Source organism: Centrocercus urophasianus, unplaced genomic scaffold (assembly GCF_019232065.1).
Source record: "Centrocercus urophasianus isolate 14NV4802_14NV808 unplaced genomic scaffold, USGS_Curo_1.0 seq_14, whole genome shotgun sequence".
In the NCBI taxonomy this organism is placed as follows: domain Eukaryota; kingdom Metazoa; phylum Chordata; class Aves; order Galliformes; family Phasianidae; genus Centrocercus; species Centrocercus urophasianus.
In genome coordinates, this window is record NW_024884586.1 from 37,713,739 (window position 1) to 37,738,551 (window position 24,813).

Genomic DNA, 24,813 nt, shown 5'->3' on the forward strand with positions numbered 1-24,813 from the left:
TTCTCTTCATTCCATCTCTAGATCATACTTATCTTGCCTTACACTTAAATCTTCCCAAACATGTACTTCCATATTTTTGCAGTCTGTTTGCTCTAATTCCTGGATTCAACTATTGCTAAGACACCTTCCCACCTACAAGATCTCCTCACATTGTTGATGTTATCAAGAGGAGTAAAAGCAAAACTCATAGTCAAACCATTACAATTCTTTCCACAATGCCCAGAGGAATCTGTGTTTGAGGCATGTTTTAAAGATTATTGTAAATCGGGAAAACAGTGAGGTGGAGTAAAGGGAAATTGGAAAGAACTCTGGGCTTATGAATGCATAATGCACAAACATGGGCCCTCACTCCAGTGTAATCTTGCCAACAGTTAGGAGATCAAGCGCCACGAACAAAAAATCATCATAAAGACTAAACATTCAGTATTTATAGAGAAGTAGCATTGGAAGATAAATAGTTCAAGCAGTGCTCTTGCATTAGATGTTCATTGCTTTTTCCTGTATCCGGTCTTTTATTTCAGCATTACCTATGGCTGTAAATAATTCCTGATCTCCTTTGGAAAAAATTTACACGTACTTCATACAGTTAAAAGGACACTATGCTTATACATACAAGGCATAAGGCCTTCAGCAACTCCGGGAGTAAAAGTAACAAGCCCATAGAAGATTTAAAACGCAATTATCGTCAAAGTATTTCTCTGCCATTTGCCACAAATGGCTACAGCTGATTCTGTACCATGCAAAGGAGAATGGGGGGGCAGAGCAGGACAGACAGGTGTCATTGAGAAGCACTTGTGCCAGGTAAGTGAAAAGGTGCTTGGTAATAGCAGCAAACAGGACGGCAAAGGAACAGTGCAAGGACACCCAGCCCCTGTCTGACTGTGCAGCTCAGAAAGGATGAGGCTGTAAGAGATGGAAAGGGAGAAAAAATGTTTGTATTTCTTTTTTGCTATGTTGGAATATATCAGCCCCCATGAGAGGGAATGTTATTTGAACCACCTGTGGTGCACATTCTTCAAAGAGCCAGGGACAGGGGGCCTTGGCAGGCGGGCCAGGTGCCAGGCGAGGACAGAGTGACCTTCTCACAAAAAAAGAAATAAAAAAAAAAAAAGACCTTGGTAAATCTTACACTGCTTTTAGATCAAATTTTTATCCTGTTTCACTTTGGAAGCCCCCTGAACAAGCTCAGTATTTCAAAGCTGAGGCTGCAAATCTCCCAAGGAAGGTTCCTGTGTTTAATAAACTGTTTTGACTGGAATTCAAAGGGAAAGTAAAGATTTCTGTTGGCCTAGCAATAGAAAATGTGGCCCAGACCTGTAACCCCATATCTGACCAGACGAAAATGTGTACTCTGTTAAAAACTGGATATTTCTCAGAAACAGCATTAGAATAGTTCTGCTTCCCCTAAAGCCAACAAGCAAAAAGCCTCATCATCTTTAATGGAAATACCTGTGACTAATTTTTTATTTGGAAAGAAGGTCCTGGAAGGAGATGCCAGAACATCAGCGTAACAAACCTGTAAGTTATATAGTGGTTCAGCTACTGGGTAGAATATCTTCCAGTTTACTCTGTTCAACCTTTCCAACACAAAATTAACCCCTGAAGTGCTTCATACTCTAACAGCATACTGAATGCTGACAAGCAAGGAAGTATTGAGCAACCAAAATAGCAGTAGCATAGGCAGTGCTCATAATTTGCTTATTATAAGACATAGCCTTGACTCAATGATTAAAACTTCCTTGAATGACTCGGGTGAAATGTCAGTGCTGGCTGGGGACCCCCTCAAGGTGCCCTGGTGCCTCATCTCCATGGCTTTCACATCACCCTCACTGACTGCGCCAAAATCCTGCTAAGAGGAGATGAGACCTTTCCACCACCTCTGCACTGAGACGTGCAGTACTTCATACCTTTCTCCTGGTGCCTATGCTTTCCATTCAGTGGCACATGGGTACAAAAGTAAATACTGCATTAAGACAGAGAATGTATCCACAAGATTTCTCTAAATGAAAACTGAAAACACAGCTCAGCAGAGGCACATTCAATCTGACAGGTCTCGTTTTCTTTAAGTTTCATTTTCCTTCCTCGAACACAAACATGATCTATCTATCATCTGCCCAAATTCAAACCTCATGAAGACTTTCAAAGATTTCTTTCAGCTAAATGTGATACTCAAATGACAGTCTGTCTTTTCCAGTCTATACTTACTAATGTCTCTATTCCTCAAACTTTTCCTCACAATTAAATTGCCATATTTGAAAGTTAAAAAGACAGAAGTGAACGGACCTGACTGAAGAAGGAATTAGCCTCACATTTCTGCTAGCATGAACAGGAACACATATGACTTTTATGGGCAGGAAGTTGCATTATAAACGTTTCCAAAATCCACCTGTTTTGATTTGCATGGCTTTGTGTGCAGCAAGCCAGCCAGAGTGAAATACAGAAGTTTCATTTCCCCTTTGATTTCAGCACTTCTTTTCTATTAACTGTCCCATTTCCTGACTCATCTACATCAAAGTTACCAAAATGAAAACACTCTTGGAAGCCTACAAATCAACAGACAAAATAACTTAGGATGATCACTTCGCCAAGATCAGAAGGACTAGTTGCAATTTTTAAATGGCTGGATAGTATGTATGCTTATTTTTTACTGCAAACACACCAGTTATCCCAGGATTTTAAAACTCTTTGCAAAACAAAACAAAACAAAACTTCTTCCAAGTACAGAAAAATAAGCCTAAAAGAATCTGAATTTGAGTCTACAGTCCAGCATCTCCCATTGTGCACCACTCTTCACACGGGAAGCAAATGAGGAACACCATCTGAACACAAGTCCTGACAGAAATTCCAGAATATAGAGGAGAGTCTTCCCAAAAGACAAGCCAGTTTTATCTGTTGTTACAAATTAGTTGCAAGAAGTTAATTACATACACAAATACGAAAACACACCTTATCATTAGGACTACTGAGACACAGAAATAAGCAGTGAACTACATCTCCAGCATTAACCCTGAGCAGTCACCAGAGATTGGTTCGATCCTTATCTCTTGCAGCCAAGTTTGTCATCAAATATTTTGGCTAGTGGAATTTCCTTTGATTTAGTCCAGAAATTTTTTTGCCCATTCCTTCATAACATATCATCATAAGAAACAAAGAAACCAAAGGGATATATTTTAAATCCTCCTTAAATTCGAGTAACACAAGTATAACTTAGGTATGTTGAACCTGGGATAAGATGAAGTAAGTAAAATCAGAATCTAGATAAAAGATGCAAAAAAAGAAAAACTACCAACACAAGAAAATTTTTACAGTTTTTGATTAATTGTTTTAAGATCTTGATATTCCCAATATTAAAGCTCTTCTGGGGCAGCAATTCTGTACCAGTCATCAACAGAAAATATGTGCTTCAAAGGGCTCACAGTCTAAGTGAAGAATGCAAAGCATGGGAGGAAACAAATCTTATTTATACCACCTACAAGTGGAAGACCTAGTCCAGAAATGTGGACAAGGTCACGTATGATCAATGTTTCATCAGTCCCAGTCTAATGTCTCAAATGCAAACTACATTCTCTCTCAAAGACAGACTCATAAGCACACAAAATGTGCTTTCAATGCACTGACAAATCACCTGCCATTAGATGTTTCATCACACAGTGGTTAATTATCTCATAAAAGTGGGTTATCTGATCAAATAATCAGACTAAAACATTGCTTTGTACAATGACTACACGAAAGATACAGACTGCATCCTCTAAAATAACGCAGCTGAATTTCAGTGTATCAGACTCAAGTGCTACAAGAATAACGAAGAGACAATTACAGGACAATTGTTTCTGCATTGTCAGACAAGCTAAAATGTAAATAAATATACAAAATAAAGATTACTACTACTCACCAGCACACTGATTGTTTTCATCCAACTGGTAACCAAATCGACAAATCAGAGGTCTTGTAACAGTAGGGTAGTTAGGAACAGGGCCTGGCGCTGGGGGTGGTGGATAAATATTTGAATAAGGATTCAGATATGGTGATCGATACACTGGATTTGTCCGTGGTACACATAAATAGCCACCATTCTGGTTGACACACACCATGTCTCCTCTACAGGCTTCAGGAATAGTCCGACATTCATCAATATCTGGAAGGAAAATTGTAAATGTTAAATGAATGACTGCTTCTTACTGTGACCCATCAAAAAAATAGTTAGCACATTTCTCTCAAGACTTTGCTAAAAATTTGATTCTCTGAAACAGAAGAGCTAATCTTTCTTTGTGGAGTCTTGCTTTGAAGTTATATCATACTAAAACTGGAAGCATCCCACATAATCAACATATCCTGTGTTCCAATTGTTTTAATTCAATATTAAAGGGCAGAGGAGGAGAAGGAAAGCCTGCTTTGTTATCTTATAAATGTTTGGCTTAAACACTGATTTACACATGGCTGCAGCATGCTACTGCCTGTTCCTGCTTGTGGGTCTCTCCAAACCACAACACGCAGATCAGAATTTCAAACACTGGTGGTTTGGTTTGCCCAGCTGTGAAACTTGGATCCTGATTTGGAACTCCTGGGCTCCCTCCCATAGAAAAAGTTAGGGATGTTCAATCTGGAGATGTGTGTTAGGCCTCTTCCCTGTTCCTATTAAGATTATTGTTGAATCAAATTTAGAGATTTCCAATTGGTTTACCAAAACAAACCTTTTTTTTTTTTTTTGGTTCTTGGAGCACAGATGCATTAGACTGCTGTGACAGAGTAACTGCCTGTTGCTGTTATTCCTTCTAATTGTTTTCATGAAGAAAATGCTGCCCTGTAGGGGAAGCTTCCATTCACATTCATTGATGAAAATATGCTATAGGGCTAAGTGGGTGTTTCCCTACAACTGCCTCAATGACTGACCTAAAGTTTCAACACAGAGCAGTGGTAGACTTCATCTGTGGTCTCCAGATGGAGGCTGCCAACAAAATTAGTCAGTATAGAGTTTAGAGAAGAAAGAAAAGGAATGTGTACAACCCTTGCTATCTGGGGACTGGACTGAGCTCCCCAACTTATCTCAGTGCATTATAGGTATTCGAGAAGCCCTGAGCCAATTAGTATCTCAGTTGTCTTAAGTTAGACATTTACTTGGGCTGCGTGAACGAACACGCACACTTATCACACAGAGAGAACTTTTCAGCTAAAGCACACCAAAAGGAGAACAATTTCAATTTGATAAAGTTAGCGTTTCTGAGCCCCAATTTAAATTCATTTATTTAATTTAAGTCCTACCTAAGCATTGCCCAGAGGCACGGTCCAGGTCAAACCCATTAGTGCATTGTTGCTAAAATGAGAAAAAAAGAAGACACTCAGTGACAGTGCAATGAGAGGGTTTCAGAGTCAAATGCTCATTTGGATTATTATGCTTAGTACAGTTGTTCAGCACTACACCACAAAGTTCTATACACCAAAATAAGGAAAGGACAGACAGCAAGGCATAAACCTGAGACCTCCAACACCTGTGACAGCCCCTTAACTCAGAAGGTAATTCCCACAAGTGGTGACTGATTAGGTTATTCTGCTGGGATAACCAACATCTGGTGTGCTACTCATTCCATACTGATCTTCACTTTTGGAGCCTTGTTTTTGCTAGAACAAAGGAGCTCAGTTTAATGGCACTAGCTATCTTCCCTAACGCATTCTAGAACGCCACATGTGGACAAGTTAGTACTTCTCAACAAGTTAGCCACCTGATCTGTATGGAAGCCATAGATGAAACATAACAAACTTTAAAAAAAGTGAGACTTTTGGTTTACACCAAACCTTTAAATTTTCTGAGGATAATTCTTTACATAACACATATTCTATGCATGCCAGGTTACTGGAAACCTTATTCCTTCCTATCCTATGCTACTGGTTGTCATCAGGGCTGGAACTTGTAGCACCTAATCATTGTCCCTCAGCATTTCTAAAACAGTGACAGTAATGGCAACTTTTGTCAAAACCCATTAAAAACATTCCCTGCTCTCCTCTGTTTTTACTGGGCCTCCAGCAATTCAGCAGTGGGCCGCACACTTAGCACAAGTGGATCCTTCCAGTAAAATAGGCTATGCTAAGGAAGGTGAGCAGGAGGCAACCAGAGAACAGGAAGCAGTGATGTAACCAGAAGGCACAGGGATGGAGTCTACTCAAGATTCTTCTTCTTCTTTTTTTTTTTTTTTTTTTTTCCACATCAATATCAGTAAAGATGCCATGTGCAGGAAATATTTTGTGTAACAGAAGAAAACTCACAACTACATTTCAAAGACTTTTGGCAAGAGTATTTAGAAATGCAGTCCTGGACATTGAATATATCTGGATTATCAACTAGGAATCCAAACTTAACATACCTTTGGGAACTGTTTTTCCTAATTTAAAATCCACTTGGAGCCCAAGAACAAAAAGAACTAAAGAGAACTAATGTTTCTGCTATTTCAAGAACTGGACTGCTCTACTTTCACTCACCCTCAAAAACCCTGCCTCTTGAACAAAGATGGCTTTGGGCAGAAATTAAAGTGAAGACCTAGGATGCAGTCATTCAGGCTCATAGTCCAAAAATAAAGTCTTAAGACAAGAGTCTGCCAGACTGCTATGCACAGAACATGCCTGTTTACACGAATAAGTTTTCCAAACATGGGTGTTCCCCACCACAGAACTGCGCTATCCTTGCTCTCTTGGGATGGCTTTAATTTTGTTTTTCAGAAGTGTTCAGTTCAGAAGCAGAATCAGGTTTTTAGTGAGGTCCAGGTTTCTACAGAGATATTTTGCTGAGCTGGCAAGGATGAGTCAATAAGCTCAGTCCATGCTCAACTCCAGAATCCCGTTGGCTCCCAGACCTCCCCTCTAAACCCTTAGACCACACAGCTTCCTTTCCACTTAAATCCGAGACCACAGAGCTTCCTATTCACCTGCTAGCCAGTTAAATCTCATGCCATATAGTGCTTCACTATATAACAGTACACAGATCCCTCTGTACACCTCTCACCTGTGCTTTTCCAGGATTCGAAATGCAGATGATCAGTGTGAAAGCAGTCAGTATCCTGTAAAGTGCACAGAAAATAGGCTGAAAACCTTCTGATAACCAGGCTCATTATACAGAATTAATTGCACACAGACAAACTAATCTCTAGTGACACTTCAGTGCATTCCTGAGTTTTTTGCTAATATGAATTTGGCCTCTGGAGAGGGAGTAATGCAACTGTGAGCCACATGCAGATCTCAGTCAGCAATTTTACTACAATTTTATAGAACTGTGACTAAAATCAGACTGTACTTGTCAACTAACTAATTTGTTTCTTATGACATTTCCATGGAGAAGCTGTTTGATGAGGAAGTGCATAATATTCAATAGAGCATCGTTGCCCCCTCTGTGGCACCTTTCTTTTGACAATAAAAAGTTTTTTCATGCACATTATTCGCTTTTTACAGATGGGTAAACCAGAGCACAGGCCATGGCTAAGCTCATCGTGCAACTCACTGGCAGGGCCGCAGATGACATGCAGGAGGTCCTGAATCCAAGCCAGTTGCACTAACCGCTAAACCACACTTCATTCCCTGGAGACTATATTTGAGATTAAGCTATTTTCTTAGGGTCCAATTCTGTCCTTTTCCCCAGTCTTCAGTGATACGTTGCTCTGCAAGTACATACACTGTGCCAGGTCATCAGATACTGGAAGCTGCTATCCTTAGTGAAGATCTCCCTCTGTATCACCTCGGCACCCACTGGGGCTTGCTGGGTCTCTTTGCTGCAACTGACAGAGGAGGGTCCCTCACTAACAGCTCTGTGGCTATACACAGGACTCTTCACCTGGAGCATGGAAGTTCTCCAGTCAGCTAACATGCACCCCTATGTATTTATTCACTGACAGAAAACCAGGAAAGGTCAGCAAGAATTGATTTTTCTCTATGTACTGTTTGTTTCAGTCTTCCTTATATAAAGTTTCTTACCAATACAGTTAAACCTAAACCTTGCATAGCTTGGATTCTAGTTCTGAATGGCAGTTGTATATGTTTCCCACAAACCAGCACAGAAATCACAAGATATTTTAGGTAGTCTTAGTTCTGCTACTTCAGTGAGCTGCCAACTTTCTCTTTTAGAGCTGTCTCCAATTTCCAGTGCAAAGTGAGCTGCCAAACAAGAGCTACAAATGCCTCAGACAAAACCATGCACAGAGACTGACACATTTGAACACATTTGCTTCGAGCGTGGAGACAGACACAAGCTCTGAAAAGTAAACACAAACTCTAAAATGGTTGTTCATAGTGCTGTGGAGATAACGCTGTGCCTGTTGGCAGCTTCTGAGTGACGAGGAAAAGCAAATTCTACACAGACTTTTCCTTGACGCAAAACAGTTAAAGTACAACATTATCCATCTGCACTTGCACTTCATTTTTGATTCCTTTAACCTTTTTGAAGTCATTTTAAAGTAGCACAGAATACAAAGACTGTGCCCTCACTTTGCATGTGGCAAGGAAGTACAACAGGTTGTAGCTGAACACTAACACACCTAGCTGCCTCGCATACCTGGGGCTGCACTTTGCGTTATTGCAGAGCAGTGCAAATTAACAAAACCCACTGTAAAGTCAGTCAGACAGAATTCGTATTTTTCTAGATGTCTAGACACTGTTACAGGATAATATATGCTTCCCTCCTGGGGTGAAGAGTGACCTTATTGCCTCATATGTGTTCTGTCTGCATCACGATTTGCCCGTTACTGAGCTCTCATGTCCCCTCAAGAGTTATTAACAGACATGCAGCACACCCTGTCAGTGCTACATTCAACTGGTGACAGTAGCTTGTCTGGTAGGCAGAGTATTTTAAAGTAGTAATTAACTTTTGCAGTGGTAACTTATTAGCTTCAAATTAATCACTGCAGCCAGGGGACCCATTTGCCGTTGCAATTCAGCACTCCTACAGATGCTGGGATTCTTAAAGTGCAGAATATAAGCACGCATCAAGAAGAAAATAGTCAGAGAGAGTGCAGCTTTAATAACAGTTTGTCTTTCCCCACCTCTGACCATTGAGATCCCGTCTCCGTGCAAATGGCTTTAGCAAGTGGATTGGCGTACCGAATCCTTGCCACAGATATTTTCCACACGTAGGTTTCCCTTCAGTAAGTACAGAAGTTTCATGCATAGCACTTACCTTTTTAATCCTTGCATGTCCAAAACCGTTGGGGAAAGGTGGAAAAAAACAGAGCTTATGCTGATGAATAACTAGAAAGTGTTTCCAAACATTACCCTCTGCTAGTACCTCTTCAGTTCCTCAGTCATTTATAGTCCAAAGAATGAAAGAGCAAGTAACAGAGAAGATCGGGAGCAGTCTGTACCTCCTCAGACTCTGGAGAGAATACAGAGAAAGCACCTGGTTTTGCTTAGTTCTCTTCTGTAATTCAGCATTAAACCAATTGGAGGAGGAATGTTAAAAATGAACACTTCATTTTCTAAGTATGTTAAACAATGCAAATGGGGGCCTCAGCCTGGGACAGCTGGTTTAGATTACAAAGCTCACCAACTGGCTAGACTCCTCACAACAATCTCGAGGAGCCTGCCAGGATAAAACACTAACAGCTTGAAGGAAAGCCTCTCCCGCTGCAAACTTCTCAGTTAAATGTGCCTCAGAGCAGAGAGCACCGTTATTGGACAGAAACTCTTATCAGGGGACTGGAGAAGGGAAGGGATTGTTTTCCTTGTTCTGAGAACAAAAAAGTCAGACTTTTTGAGGCCCTCTAGCTGGTGTCTCGGACGATGAATATGCAACACCCGCTGCTTCGTGCCAATGGCATAGCGATGAAAGTTCTGACCCTCTGGGAGGTGAATAACTTGAATTCATGACAATCACAGCTACAGGAACTATATTCCTTAGGGATTATTTGAAAACAGGAATAAACAAATTAAACGTTCAAAGGAAAGCAAATGGTTTGTCTACAAACACTGGTCCTTTTTAGGCTGACCCCATGCTTAAGGGGGCAGTCTTGAAATGAAATTTCTCAGGAAAGACATATCTTGCAGATCTCTAGTTATGAGTGAAGAGGAAGGAAATACAGTCCCTTTTCAGGTGTTTTGCAACTTTGCCCCGGGCACAACTTTGGTAGGTCAAGCAGAACACTTGTGAGATGTGAGAGGTAAGCAAGCAGATGCTGCAAAGATTATCCTAGACACAAAGAAAAACACAGAAATTAAATGCAGACGTAAACATAAAATGAATACTTTGAACTTCTGTAGAGCTTCCATCTGGGAAAATCTTCCATTCCCAAGGAACTAAAAAGTCTGACAAGATCAAATCTCTGTCGCATCTCTCCATTATTATGGAGAAACAGTTAGAACAGATTTTTCTAAAACTGGCTTCAAAGTGTGGATACACAGCGTAAGAAACAAAGATTCAGCTGCTTCAGGGCTGCTGAGCACCCAGAAGTCATTGGTGCTAATGGAACAAGAGCTCCATATCTCGCCAGCTGGTTGTGATTGTCCAAATGATTAACAAACAAACAAACAAAAAAATTACAGCACCAGAAACTCAGTGCTGCTTTTGACAGCTTGTCTCTCAGTGATTCGCTTACATCACTCGCATTGCATGGAAATGTAAACTCTCCCCTAGGGTGTCAATATATTTGCAGGCCAACAAGAACCAATTAATTTATTTTAAATAAATTTCTCCAGGGCTTAAGAAAAAAACACACAAGAATTCTGGCAAAGCTGGTCATGTTTTTTTCACGGATCAGAAAATCAGCAAAAACTGGGTGAGTTTTCATGTAGGCAAAAGTTAACGGTCAGAAGTGTCGTCATTCCATCATAGACCAGAGTTGCTCAATGATCTGGAGAGCTAGCAAGCCTACAAGTCACCATGCTTGTTATATTCTAAGTGCATGAAAATTCACGGAAGCTATAAGAAACATCTCTACAGCAAAGCAGATGCTCTGATGATCCATACTTGTGGATGAACTTGTTTCATATACTTCTTAATACTTCATTTGTTGATCCATGGAAGTTTTCTCGCTTTCCATGGCAAAATCATTAATGCATGCCAGAATCTCGGCATGGGTGCAGCACAAGTCTGTTCCTGGCTCAGACTGAAGAGCTCTGATTCATCAGCCATCTGGAAGAGGTGCTCCAGTACTGGAAATGGGAGGTAAATCCAGATTCAATCAGCTAAGCGGGCTCCCTTAAGAAGGGATACGGTACAAATGTTTTGATTTTTCTTTTCTCAATAAGGCAGCTGGAGTGGATAAAATCCAGAGTATAAAAAGAGTACCAAACCACATCTTGGGTTAGTTCATAATGTAGTGATTTTTTTTTTTTTTTTCCCTAAATAAAAGGATTTGTTATGGCTAAGTGAATTTTTTTGCAGTACCTTTTGGTAGCTACTACCTGCCATAAAATAATGAGTTGTAGCCAAACCATACTCATATCTGTCTTTGATAAGAAGAGTTGCATAAAGAAAAGCATTTTTGGTACACAAAAATTCTTTTGTTCACCCTGTAAAAGCGGGTACTATTCAATGTACCTTTCAACACCACCTGCTGACATCCTCACCATGTGCAGGATGGTGGTGAGACTTCAGATGGAGCAGCACACTTATTTCAACGGTCAACTGTTTCCTCATGTTCCAAAATCCACTAGTTCAGATTACAGTGACTTTGTCTTCTTGAGGAGGTGTAGAATAATTCACAGTACAGAATGGGGTTCTGTTAAGTAATGGAATATGGTCTTTGCACATAGCTAGAGTTGAGACCATAGCTCTAATTATGTTTAAGACATACATTTTGAAAATGGTGTAATATATGAACATAAAGGGCACATAAGTTACGTGGTATCCCCTTAACTCTACCCTACTTGGATGAGAAAGTGGAATGTATGAATTGTGCCATGCTCCTATAGGTAATGCAGAACACTGCAGTAACAGTGATCCACAACACTGGAGAATGTGACAAAACAGCTTCTGAATGCAAAGACAAAAGCTGTATTTAGGTCACAGTACCCAGTGAGAGTTAATTACACTCAGCATTCCTGAACAAAAAAGTCTGCTTCACAAATACAAGTCATATTCTACCTTCACTACATTTCATCTCCTTTTCAAGTTCTGCTATTACATTTACTTCTCTAGAACTGTATCAGCCAAAAATGTTTCTTAGCTCTTGTGAATTTTTTTTAGAAGTTCACCCTCTCTGAACATTCCCAAGGACATTGTCAAACTGTGAGAGCAGTCAAATTATGCAGATACGTGTGGCGATAGGTGTGCAAGCCTAAACATACTGAAAATAACAAGTCATAGACATCTTTTACCGTCCCGCAGACCTGAATTCAGGACTTTGCCAATAACTGACACTTTAAGGGCCTATGTCCAAATGTTAGATGGTTAAAACATTCATTTGTTTCTTTACAAAATCTTCTGGGACCAAATTTCCTACCAGAAAAACTGGTAAAACACTTAAAGTATGACTGCTGGGCATTTGCAGAAACAATTGCATTTAGACATCAGCCAGGCATCGATGAGATTCACAGGCTGGGATCAATCTGACTTTGGAGGTTGATTAAAGCATTCCCAGAGATAACTAAATAAGAAAGTTTCTGATGTTGTCATGTATCAGTACAACATGTGACAGGCAGCAATCTGAAATACACTCATCTCCCCCTAATGCCACCTGAATAACAATGAGCATGTGGGAAATTTGGTCTCAAGCCCTAATTCTGCATGAAAAGTATCAGGCTTGTTTCTTCCACCTCTCGGTACAGAATTGCAGTTGAATACTCTTGGTGTTTGGGGAGTCTTCCCTCTCCTTTTCAAAGATAGATTATGTCATGCTGTCTGCTGAGGTCAGATTCACCCAGTGTCTGAAATAAATGCTGTCTCATAACACGAATAGCATAATAACCTGATCCAGATGGCTCAGACTAGAAGCTCAGAAACATATTTCCCTGCCATATTTTCCTTCCCTAGCCAAATACAACACAGGCTATAATTAACAGTGAAAATTAACTTAATATGTAACTTTAAAAACATGGCTGGTGCTAACTAGAACATATAGAGTCTCTGAGATATCCCATCATGTTGCACTGATCTGCAGGTTACACTGCTGTCATTAGGAAGGAGATGACATAACATTTGCTGATACACTGCCATCTCTGAGGGTACAGTTGTCTCTATACAGTAAAGCTACCATCTATGTGAGATACCCATAGAAAAAAGAGCCAGTGCAGCATCCCTTCCTTCCCTCCTCTGTGGGGGTGTTATTTGTCTGAAGCAGGCTTTCTCTATGGCTGACAGCACTGTATGATGCAGTACTGCTGCTGCTATCACTTCTCCCCAGAAGCAATAAGTGTGGTGCCATTTTAATGTTTGCTGCAAATATTCTCTGACAACTCCATCAGACCTCATAATCTGGTGTTTCAGTTTTGCCTTATCTAACTTCTTGTGTATCTGCTGATCTTTGGTTGCTCTGATGCTTGTTTATAACAGCACATTTATTTTAAATAAAAAAGTAATCAATGGAAAACTCAGGCACCACTGGCTCCATTCTGCAGTGTAGCAACACAAAATGTGGGCTTGACTGAATTACTCTATAAACATATTATTCATCCCATGAAATAAGGAATAGTAGGACCTAGCAGGTATGTAACAAAACCCAAACAGCTTAAACGAATGCCCTAATAACTACATCAGCTGTAAGACAAAACTACCTCAGGTATATTTCCTTTAGCGAGACCAAGTTTGATGTTCACTTGCTTTCCAAGGAGAAAGAAAATAGTCTTTTCTTTCTCCTTGGAAAAATGCTTACCTTTTGTTTCTTTTTTCCCCCAAAAGTAAAAAAAAGTAAAAAGTACTTTTAAAAGTAAAGCAAACAAGCAAACAAAAAGCTTTTGATAACTTTTCCAGGAAAAATACAGGCTCTTTCATAGCAATTTTGGTGCATGTGACAACCCCCAGCAAGTTCCTTAGTGTAACTGTTGATTTTTATCAGCTTACAACATTCATTCTTTTATTCTTCATTTTTTGAACTTTATATGACCTACATTTATGCCTTTAAAACTATATTACTGTTAAAAGCACATAGAGTATCACCTTGTACACAAAGACAGAATATCTCCTTCAGAACTGACAGCTTCACCATAACATGTTGGCATCTGAGGTTACAACGCTCAGGCCTATGTTTCACCACTGGGATATGCCCATTTTTTTTCTTTAGAATCTCATGCTTGAGTACAGCTCTAGAAACTGCAGTTCACATTTTGCCTGAAACTAGACAGACATTCCAGTTTGTTCTTTATAAGATTGGCAGGTAGATTATCTAGGCTGTAGTCTTCACTGCATTTCTGTCAAATGCTCTGGACAGCGTGGCTGAAAACAATGCTCTTTAATCTCGTGATGTTTACCAGCCCCCTTTAGAAGGAAGCATGAATTCTTTACGACCAATTTCAGCTGAGAATGACCTCCCATAAATAAAAACATAAAACTGCTAATACCTCTGGATTGGGACTAAAGTCTGTTTTGCAATATGAGCAAGCCAACATCCAATCCTTGCAAGTGCCTGTGATACATTGGCCATTAGTCTCCAATTATGATCAGACAGTTGGAAATATGTACTATGTCTCCCTTAGAAATATTCAGGACCAATTTGTTTTATGTTTAAATGCCTTAAGACTGCACTGTTTTTTGCAGTTTCTCAAGTTCTTTCCTAACTTATGCCCAGTGTGTTTGCTGTGATGCACATCTGTTCCCAACAGCATCAGGCTTCACATCAGAACAGCCAGCTTGTGACAGCAGCTCAGCATTCCACAGTCCTGGAAGCATTCCCTGCCTGCAGGGACATGTATGCTGGTAAAGCTTCAGCTTCACCTGTGCTCCCTCCTCTCCCAGCTACATTATTTCCATCACATGAAATTAACATTTTTGGTATTTTTTCCCCCAGATTTAGCTGAGCATCCTTTCTCCTTTTTCTTTGATATTTCTTTTAGTTTGCTTAGCAATTCATTTTAATCCACAGCAAGACATTATCCTCTATGGCAATAAGCACTTACTGCATTTTCCATTAAAACACTTCAGGTTCAGAGCAAACCCAAACAAGCCTGTGGAAATGCCATCTCCCATAGAGGGTGTTTGAGTGTTCTCAAGTGCATTATTTTGGTAAGGACACCTGGCAGAACCCTGCTGATGAACCCAGAGCAGAAAAATATTTGACATCATACCTCTCTTCCAGAGCTTGTCTCTTTTCAGGCAGTGGAAAACATTCCCCTTTTGAACACGTTTCACACTTATAGATGTACCTATAAGCAAAGACTTTGGTTTTATTAATTCCAATAAAACGATCAACAAGGTGCCTACACTTTTTGGATCCTTTCCTTATCCAATGGTGTTATGTGTTAGATAACTATCTATCACTGCTTTAGACAAACACAGAACTGGCAGAACATTTCTGTGTGAGGAAAGGTCTACTTTTGACTCACTTTTGTACTTACCCAATTGCTTTCCCAATGATTTAAGAAGACATTTTAAAACTTTCGTCAGTCATTTTGGATTTTGTTTTGTAGTAAGTAGTCTCCTAGGTCAGATGTATAATAAAAGAGAGTGTTTGGTTTTTTGTTTTTTCGTGGTTTTTTTTGTTGTTGTTTGTTTGTTTTGTTTTTTTTTTTTTTCCTTAAAAGTGATTTTCTACTCCATTGCTACAAATTGTATCTTTTTTTCTTTAAATTTACCTATTCGCAAAGCAGGGATTACACCATTTCATAATTTACCTGCTAGTTTGGGGTTTCATGAGTTAAGTAGACCATTTGGAAACAAATTGGCTATGAAAATGGGAACACCTAATTGTTTTCAAACTCATTTGTCACCATGCAGCAATGAGGACTCTGAAACTGAAGAAATGTAGAGTTCTGTGGGTACCATTTCTGCAAGGAATCCCACTGAGCAGGGGATGCTTCTACTCTGCTAGCACTGCTGTGCATGTGCTGCAATACTCACCAAGTCTTGCAAAAGGATGCAATTTACTGTACAGATTGTTTCTTTTGCCATTGTCTTTTGCTTTGACTTGTGCTGGTTATCAAAGCACAACTTACTCAGCAGGACTGGCATTTCTCCCTGCAGAAGCAATGTAGCTTTTCTGAGTAGCTCCACTCCATCCTGGTGCGGCTGAGGCTAAGAACCTTAAGAAGCCATGCAAAAAACTGGTGGAACCAGACTCTTCTCTTTACTGAGGTGCTTGCATGACTAACAGACCCCACTGCTGGATCCTGATAAAGCAATCAGTCCCATTTTGTTCACTGTTTTAGAGCAAAAATCAAGAAGCTGGATTTGTGCCGCATGAAAATAGAAAGGAACAAGAACACTGACAGGTTGAATGTAAAAAGCATGGAAAAGCAGGCCAATAAATTGAGAAACAAACTGTAAGAGACATAAAAGCTAATAATAAATTATTTTTCAGACACACCAAGAGCAGGAAAATTGCCAAAGAGTTTGCAAAGCCAGCAAATGAACGAGGTATAAAAATAGCACTCAGGAAAGATAAAATCACAGAAGAAAATTAAATAATTTTTCTTTATCTGTGTTTGCTAAAGAAATCTCAGGAGGTTCTCATTGTGGAATAAAAAAAAAAAAAGGGAGAGAGAAAGAAAAAGAGATGATATTTTGGAGAACTTACATAAATTGAAGTGCCAGTGGAAGAGACTGTAGAACAAATCAACAAAATGTAGACTAACAATTCATCAGAGCTCACTTGACATTAGAAATTAAGTGCTGTAACAGATCTGTATGTACGTAATCGGTGAATTGCCTGCCATAAGTGTAACACTCATAAAAGCTCCCCTATCCTACAAGAACAAAAGATACCAAGTAAAATACTGTATTCAACAGACTTCCATTAAGTGCTTAATAAAATACAGAATGGTAAATCCATCAGGCATACTGGTACTAAATTATAATTAAAAAGAGAAATATTGAACACAAGCCTATGTAAGCTGAGCAAAAGTTATTGTGACAATTGTAACAGGAAGCCACATTTCACAAATCCCCTGGACCTTTCTGAAACAGTTGATGAGTAAACAGATGAGAGAGTGAGGCAAAATAATTTACTGAGATTTCCGAAGGACATTCCAAAATTCCTTGTCAGATGATGCTAAAGAAACCTTCTAATTAAACTGCAGTGTGGTATCGCATAAACACACGCTGTCTACAATAACAACCTTGAAACTGTTAGTGCTTCTGATTCCATTAGAACAAAAAGATTTCAGTAGAGTAGGCCTGATCTCTAATATGCTGCTCATTAACAAGTATATGTCAGCGAAGCTCCTCACCAGAGGAGTATACTTGGTTCTGGATAGCCCACCCATAGTTTCTGGTGAGATGGCTATGCCTGGAGATTATCTCTTACAGCTGGAATTACAGAATCTGAGTTGAAAGGTATCCACGAGGATCATCAAGCCCAATTCCTGCCTCCACACAAGACCACTCAAAATTCAAACTCTGTGGTCTGAGATAAGTTTTAGAGAAGTGGAACTTCTCAGCACTAAATCCATCTTCTCTTTGGCACTTAGTAGTAGTCAAATGTATAACTGTGGGCCAAGCACAAAGACAACATCACTACAACAGAGTATAAGTAAGACTCTTCTTAGGAGTTACAGGCTCAATTCAGTCAGTTCAGCCAGGGCAGTGCAGGCATCAGGATGCTGCTAAGCATTTGATCGGGTCCACTGACTGAGTTCAGACAAACATCACAGCTAAAGTGCCTTGATTCCCCAGTTTAGGGAGCAGATCTGGGGCAGCACACCATAATCACTGTTCTATCACAACCTACTGAAGACAGAGGCACCACCTACAAGATCTTTGCCTGCAAGTGGCACTTTGTAGGTCCTTGGTCCTGAGTACTGTGCAGACAGTGTACTATTCAGAGTCTAGGTTTGGGTCCAGGCAGATCTGGCAAGCCTAGCTATGACTCATTCATTTTATTTAGAATCCTGTGCTCAAATTTTTTTTAGTTTCATAATAAGCCTCCCCTAAGTTAACTGAAAACTGCTAAATACATCTATTCCTGCTCCTGTTGTCAAAAATAAGGCAATCCTCTGTTTGCCTACGTTTTTGTTGGCACATATTACTGCAGCATACAAAGTGAAGCACAGTCTAAATATTTTCCAATTGTATTTCCAGAAAAAGCTTCAGTTTTGGTATTTTTCAGTGCTGTAATCTACCACTCAAGCCACTTTCTTTACTATATATTTACTTCTGGTACATATTAGCATTAGTTCTGTGGTATGGCATGTAAACTTAAATATACGGATGAATCAGAAACAACTCATTGATTTGCTTGTGATTCTGGGAACACTCTCTCATTACAAAACTGAAGACTGACTCAAGATACAGCACTTCAATATCTTATAAAATTTATGAAAACTGCTATCGGAGACAAATATTTCTAATAAAAGTCAGTTTTACAACCAGTATTTCACGTGGTTCATTCCTCTCATGATTAAGTGAAGGCTGAATCCTTCATTCCCCTTCCTACAAGCACCAGAAAATGTCCAGGATCACTCCATTACTAACTCTCTTGAGAAATAATATCTACAAATGTAATCTTTTCTAGATATTTCCATTTAAGAACCAACATTCTTATCCAACTGGACTTACCTACTCAAAACTTCCATTTTCTTTTGCTGTTATACTAATTATAGCCAGTTGCCACTTTGTTGCTCAAGCTAAAATTAATTTCATTGGTAATATTGTTCAAGAGCCATGTGGATTCAGGGTACCTAGCTGTAAAAATCAGGTTACATTTATTTCGTTGTATTAGTCCAGTTGCATCTGGCAAGTTTAACATTGGATTCTGCAGCATTGCTCCCTGAACTGACTCTCTGGGCAACATACAAAGGTCGAGTTCTCAGAACCTTAGGGAGCACGAAGCTAAGTACATGCTAGTTTACAAAACCTTAGATTTGAAGTATTATTACTCTCAGCTTCCTGTTCTCAGTGGATTATATTTAACAGTGTTTTCCCGTTCTAGGGAGTCAGGAGCCAACACTAGTTCGCTTTTGTTAGGTCAGGGTCAACCACCTGACTTTGCTCACTTGATACAACAGCCTCCTCAAGAAGCTGCTCAACAACAAAATACACACCATTTCAAGCCTGCTACATGCTGCTTTTCCCTGACTGCTTGGACTACTAAATATTCCATCGAAAAACATTAGATATGACACGGCTGTGCAGGAGTGATGGATAACGACATTAAAGAAACATTATGACATACTAAAGAAACATTTGCCCTTGTGGCCAAAAAGGCCAATGGCTTACTGGGGTGCATTAAAAAGAGCGTGTCCAGCAGGTCGAGGGAGGTGATCCTCCCCCTCTACTCTGCCCTGGTAAGACCTCATCTGGAGTACTGCGTCCAGTTCTGGGCTCCCCAGTACAAAAAAGACAAGGATCTCTTGGAAAGAGTCCAGCGGAGGGCCACGAAGATGGTGAAGGGCCTGGAGCATCTCTGCTATGAAGAAAGGCTGAGTGAACTGGGTCTGTTCAGCCTTGAGAAAAGAAGACTGAGAGGGGACCTGATCCAGGTCTATAAATATCTAAGGTGTGGGGGGCAGAATGGTGAGGCCAGACTGTTTTCAGAGATGAGTGGAAACAGGACAAGGGGAAACGGCTGGAAACTGCAGCATAGGAAGTTCCGCACAAACATGCGCAAGAACTTCTTTACAGTGAGGTGACGGAGCACTGGAACAGGCTGCCCAGGGAGGTGGTGGAGTCTCCTTCTCTGGAGATGTTCAAGACCTGCCTGGATGCCTACCTGTGCAACCTACTGTAGGGAACCTGCTTTGGCAGGGGGGTTGGACTCGATGATCTCTGGAGGTCCCTTCCAACCCCTACAATTCTGTGATTCTGTGATTATCTATCTGCCTCAGATCTGTGTAAAACCTTTTTGGTTTATGCACAAACCAGGCTATGTTGCAATTCAATCTATCTTATGTCTCCTTCATGAAACACCATGGAGTGAAATACAATATTTATATTACAAATGGAAAACTTAGAGTTAACCACGTCGAAGTACCACAAGAATTTCCCTTACCTTGACGATATGGGTTGGTATTTGAAGTGTATCCAGACAGCTCTCAGAAGATCTAGCTTCCCTTTGCACTAAGGGAGACAGAATAACATTCTTCGTTACTGGTACAGTACATTTCAGATTTACTTCATTAACAAGTGCAACAATTTGCCTAAGCCGTTTGTCCCCAGATACAATGGCTGCTCCAAAAGTAATGCCTCCTATTTTATTATGTTTGTCCACAACATCTGATGTGGATGTTGGTGGTACGGCAGTAGAGGTTGAACCTTCCTCCAATATCCTGTTCCATTTTGTTGCTATGTGACAGATAGCAGCAGAGGGGCAGTCAAACAAAATGTGGTCTGACATAGAAGTGCAAATGAAGCAAAAATGTTTTATTCGATTCCTCCACATGGAAAAAATGGCACCCACTCACATCCTTTGATGCTTCCTGAACATTTCTGGAGACCAAACAGTGTATGTGAGCACAGTGAGGCTACAGGTGGTACATTTCAGCAGTGGTGAAGTGGGTCACCTCCCTGGTGCAGATGGTTATGAGCACAGCAGGCTCTTGTTCACAGCTGGTACATACATAGCTCATGGTGGTGATCACGCTGAAAACTAGAGTTTTGTAGTGGAGAATCTGCTCCATTAACTAGTGCCTTTGTGCTCTTTTATCTGTTGCAGCTTCCACAGAAATAAATGAGACTTGCTTCCAGAGTGATCTACGTACAATTGATGAGCTCAGCAATCTGTTGTGTCTCAGTGCTTGTTGAACTGCCACAAGCAACATGGCTTTTAATTTCTGTTCTGTCAGTTATTGACAAAAACCACTAATGATAGTTAACTCAAGTGTTGCAATCTTTTACATTAACCAGACTAACACTTTTTCAGTGGTTCTCTCATTAATCTAAATGGTTAACTGTAAGCATTAAAAGCCAGACTGAGCCACGGGAAAATTTAACTTCTGGTCTATTCTCTTTCAAACACTTCTGCAGGTATAGAAATGCATACAACTTCTTTCACTGCAATCCCCACCTGATATACATGCAATCATCCCTGCTGATGCCAGGTTCTGCAGACACATGAAGCACCAAGACTGAACTGAACACTGCTTTCGTGGTACAAAAAAATGGTCTTCTCAGAGCCTGAGAAATGTTATTAGACAGTTAAAAAGCAAGTCTTTTATTCTCTAGCTGTACTTCACAGATAAGCAGCACACCAGCCCATCTCACATTCTTCAGCAGTAGCAAAAGCACTGAATAAATGTACACTGATATTGCTTGCTGAATGACAGCAAGCTTGCTGTATGCTGTATGCTTGCTGAATGACAGTGCATAGATGCCTTTGAAGAACCTAAGAAGAGATGGGACACAGAGTACAGCCCTTCCATGACTTCCTAATAATGCAGACAATAATTTCACCTTAACTATTCTAGAAATAGTCTTCTAGAGATAATTCAGGGTCTGACTCAGATGACTTAACACACAATGAAAAACATTTTGTGGTCTGTGCAGCTGAGGTTTTGATGCAAAATACACGCACAAGAAATCCTGGTTTTGGCTATCCATTTTTCTTACTAAGAAAACAATATTCACACTGCACATACTGGATACTGGATGATATTAATAATTTTTTGTTTTGTGAGGATGGTGAATAAAACCCAGAAAAATATTTTCTATTTTTGGTGGCGAACAAAACTTTTCTTAGGAAACAATTCACCTCTGAATTTTCTGTGGCAAGAGACACATATTAGCTACACTTCAATAAAGGAGCCCCACATGACCAGTGCAGCTGCATTTCACTACTGCACATTAATAGCATCTTCAAGCAGGCAATCTGTTGTCCTGCTCACTTGTCAGTTGAACTTGCTTTCACACCTTTGTGAAATACGTTGACTCCTCATCAGCGACTCGACTGTACTTGCCAACTACCGTAAAATATTTAAGAGAATACGCCTCTTATGTTTCTGCAGAGCAGGAGGCTGAAGTCCTGACATAGGTCAGTCTGGCCAAAGAAAAATTAGACTTTAATAAAATAGGCTACACCAGAAATAGATGACTGAAGACTCCTATGTGCACGACAAGCTATATGTGACACGATCCAAAGCTTGCTTGTCACTTAAGACAATGGCAAGTTGCCTTTCCTAATGTAAATCAAATTATGAGGATCCAAGAGACTCCTTCTTTATGATCACAGATCAGGAAACAAAGCTCAGGCCATATTACTGAGTCAGAAACCACAATCATCTCCTTCTTTCTGTGTCAATTTAGGGCAAAATCCCCCCCTCCAAAGCAAACCAGAACACCACTACAGAACTTTGTGCAGCTCTTGCCACCGGTGATCAGAAACCAGGTTTAGAAGACATAATCTTAGCTATGAAGCTCCCTCATTTGTGTACTCAGCCAAGTTCCTTCAGGCTCCAGATGCCAAATTTCTTTCTTTTTTTTTTTTTTTTAAATGTCGAAAGGCTTTGATCCCCAGTAACAGATACTGTATCTTTAAAATAGGAATCGTTCTTGGATCTTATTATGAGCGTAATTAATGGTTTTGAATTTGCCAAGGTAACCAACATGAAATTTGATTAACATGCAAGCTCATTACACTTATCAGACTAATTTACTTTCAGTTTATCACAAACAAGCCTTCTGGGACTATATTACTACCTTACTGCATTCTTTTTGACTGCTGCCGTAATTTTCTAGTCCAACTAATAATTGACAACAGAAATGCAGCAAAAAGAGCAATCTGTAATGACTCCTTTCCCTCCTTTTTTCCCCTTGAACTCTTGACTTGGTGTGAACCTGCCTCTCTGTAGCTTCTAGCCACTTCAGGTGTCTCTTCATCTTCAGCCCCGAACTGCACATCTACATGCATACATCTGACAGACAATTAGGTGATAGGGAAGCACTCACACTCGGTTTCTGGAACCACAAGAGTCACATCAACTGTAGTACTGGAATATTTCTTAGAATTTACATCTATGAATAGTCTAAATTCTCATTGATAGGAATAGGAATGAAACAGAACTGGCAGAAATAGGATTTCAAAAGAGGCATTTTCAAGTGTAATATTCCATATACCTGGGTGCTATCAGCAGCAAGGTAACTACATCACATTTCTTCAGAGGATGAAACATTTGTGTATGGTTCCCAATGAGAAGAAGAAAAAACAAAGAAACAACAGTGTGGAAGACCTCAAATCAAAATGGCTACAGAGAAAAAGGGTGTTCTCAGCTTCCTTGTTTAAGAGGCCTGGGAAGTGGTGCTTTTGTGTGTGTGTGTGTGTGTGTGTGTGTGTGTTAGTGTGAACATTCATGCTAACAGTTATTAGCTGACCATCACAGACCCAGAGACAGTAACCTTTCCAACGGCAGTTTGGAGCAGGCTGCCAGAAACTTGAGTGCAGATGATATCAATGTTAAAATCTGTGAGATGATGTCCAATGGGAATCTTAACACAAGGGTGGAAAAAAGATTAATCTACTGTCAGAGATCAAGGATGATGTACAACATCTGTGAATACTTAACAGAAATCAGATTTAATCAGCAATAACACAAACTCAATAAGAAGGGACAGAGTGACCCCCAAATTACTTAGTATGGGCTCTTAGTGAATGATAAATGCCCTTTTTAAAGTGAGAAACAATTAACAGTTATCTTCTCATTACTATTTCCGACAAGAAAAATAAGCCTTTAATTACATGATTCAATTTTCTTCTACTTGGCAAGATGTACGAGACTTTTAGCAGCATGGCTGAACTCATGATGTGGAACAAATTAATCTAAATTAGCACTGCAACAGATCTAATACAAATCAGCAAACAAAAGACATTTCTTGCATACTTAACACTGATGATGTACTCCAATCATTAGTTTCCATAAAACGTATTTCAAGAGTTAAGATATGTGATGCTTTCAGACACTGAATTTTAGAACACCATACTGCTCTACAAGCTTCAGACAAATGTAACAGCTCAAGACTCAACACTGCTACTGCTGTAAACGACATGCTCTATACAAATTGTTTGTTCCTACTTAAATAAGAAGCCAGCAGTTGTCTGTTCCTTTATCTTTATTCTGGATTGGCTTTCATATTTAAGCTCTGCAGGGCTGCAAATAAATTCAGTAAGATATAATGACACAAACCAAAATAACAAAAATAAGCTCCTAATCCTTGTATGTTATTTCTAAGAATGCTAGATAGAAGCTTTCCACCTGAAAGTCACATGCATATAAGGAAACCAACTATAAATTTTACTGGGCGGGAGAAACAGAGCAGAAATAAAACGAACAATATTTTTAATTCCTTAAGCTTTACTGCTAGCACTGCCATATGTATGGCACATATATTTATCTTTTTAAACATTGATGCAGATACACTGACACAATGGCTACTTCAGTTTTAATGTATGGCTATCTCAAAGATCTCTGAAAGAATGCACAAAGCTGTTATCCTTGTTACTTCTGCAGTATACTAGCAATGTTTCTCCATTTTAAGCTAAGGGTTGTTTTTTCTTCAAGTAGATGGCAAATTAAGAATTTAACTTTATTCCAGTTACAACTGTTCCCAGATTACAATTCAATTTACAATTATGTCAGATTAAGCTAATTGAAAAATCATTCTTGAGCTTTTACAATCAAGTCATCAAAACTGTCAGAAACAGGACATCAAAGCTTAACATTATGAAGCTTTCATGAGGCACACGATAATGTGAAATACTTACAAAGCAAGTACCTTCTGTTCAGTCTCTTCAGCTTTGTCACTCAATCATATCCACATTTTCCAAG

General features: G+C 39.7%; 1 protein-coding gene and 1 long non-coding RNA gene across 2 annotated transcripts in view; both read right to left on the bottom strand.

The window, feature by feature from the left end:
* The window catches only part of FBLN5 (fibulin 5), a 46,304-nt gene extending 36,570 nt beyond the window's left edge, over positions 1-9,734 (bottom strand). The window contains exons 1-4 of the mRNA XM_042814313.1: positions 9,152-9,734; positions 6,992-7,046; positions 5,260-5,311; positions 3,893-4,135 (exon numbers count right to left, since the gene is read on the bottom strand). Coding sequence (XP_042670247.1) covers positions 3,893-4,135; positions 5,260-5,311; positions 6,992-7,046; positions 9,152-9,168 — 367 coding nt within the window. The 5' untranslated portion in view covers positions 9,169-9,734. The remainder of the gene's footprint in view (positions 1-3,892; positions 4,136-5,259; positions 5,312-6,991; positions 7,047-9,151) is intronic.
* An 820-nt stretch (positions 9,735-10,554) lies between these two features.
* On the bottom strand, positions 10,555-21,153 carry LOC122158013. The gene is made up of 4 exons (XR_006168096.1): positions 21,063-21,153; positions 20,049-20,116; positions 15,190-15,267; positions 10,555-11,121 (listed from the first exon to the last, which is right to left on the bottom strand). It is a non-coding gene; the product is annotated as an uncharacterized LOC122158013 (long non-coding RNA).
* Positions 21,154-24,813: the final 3,660 nt, after the last annotated feature.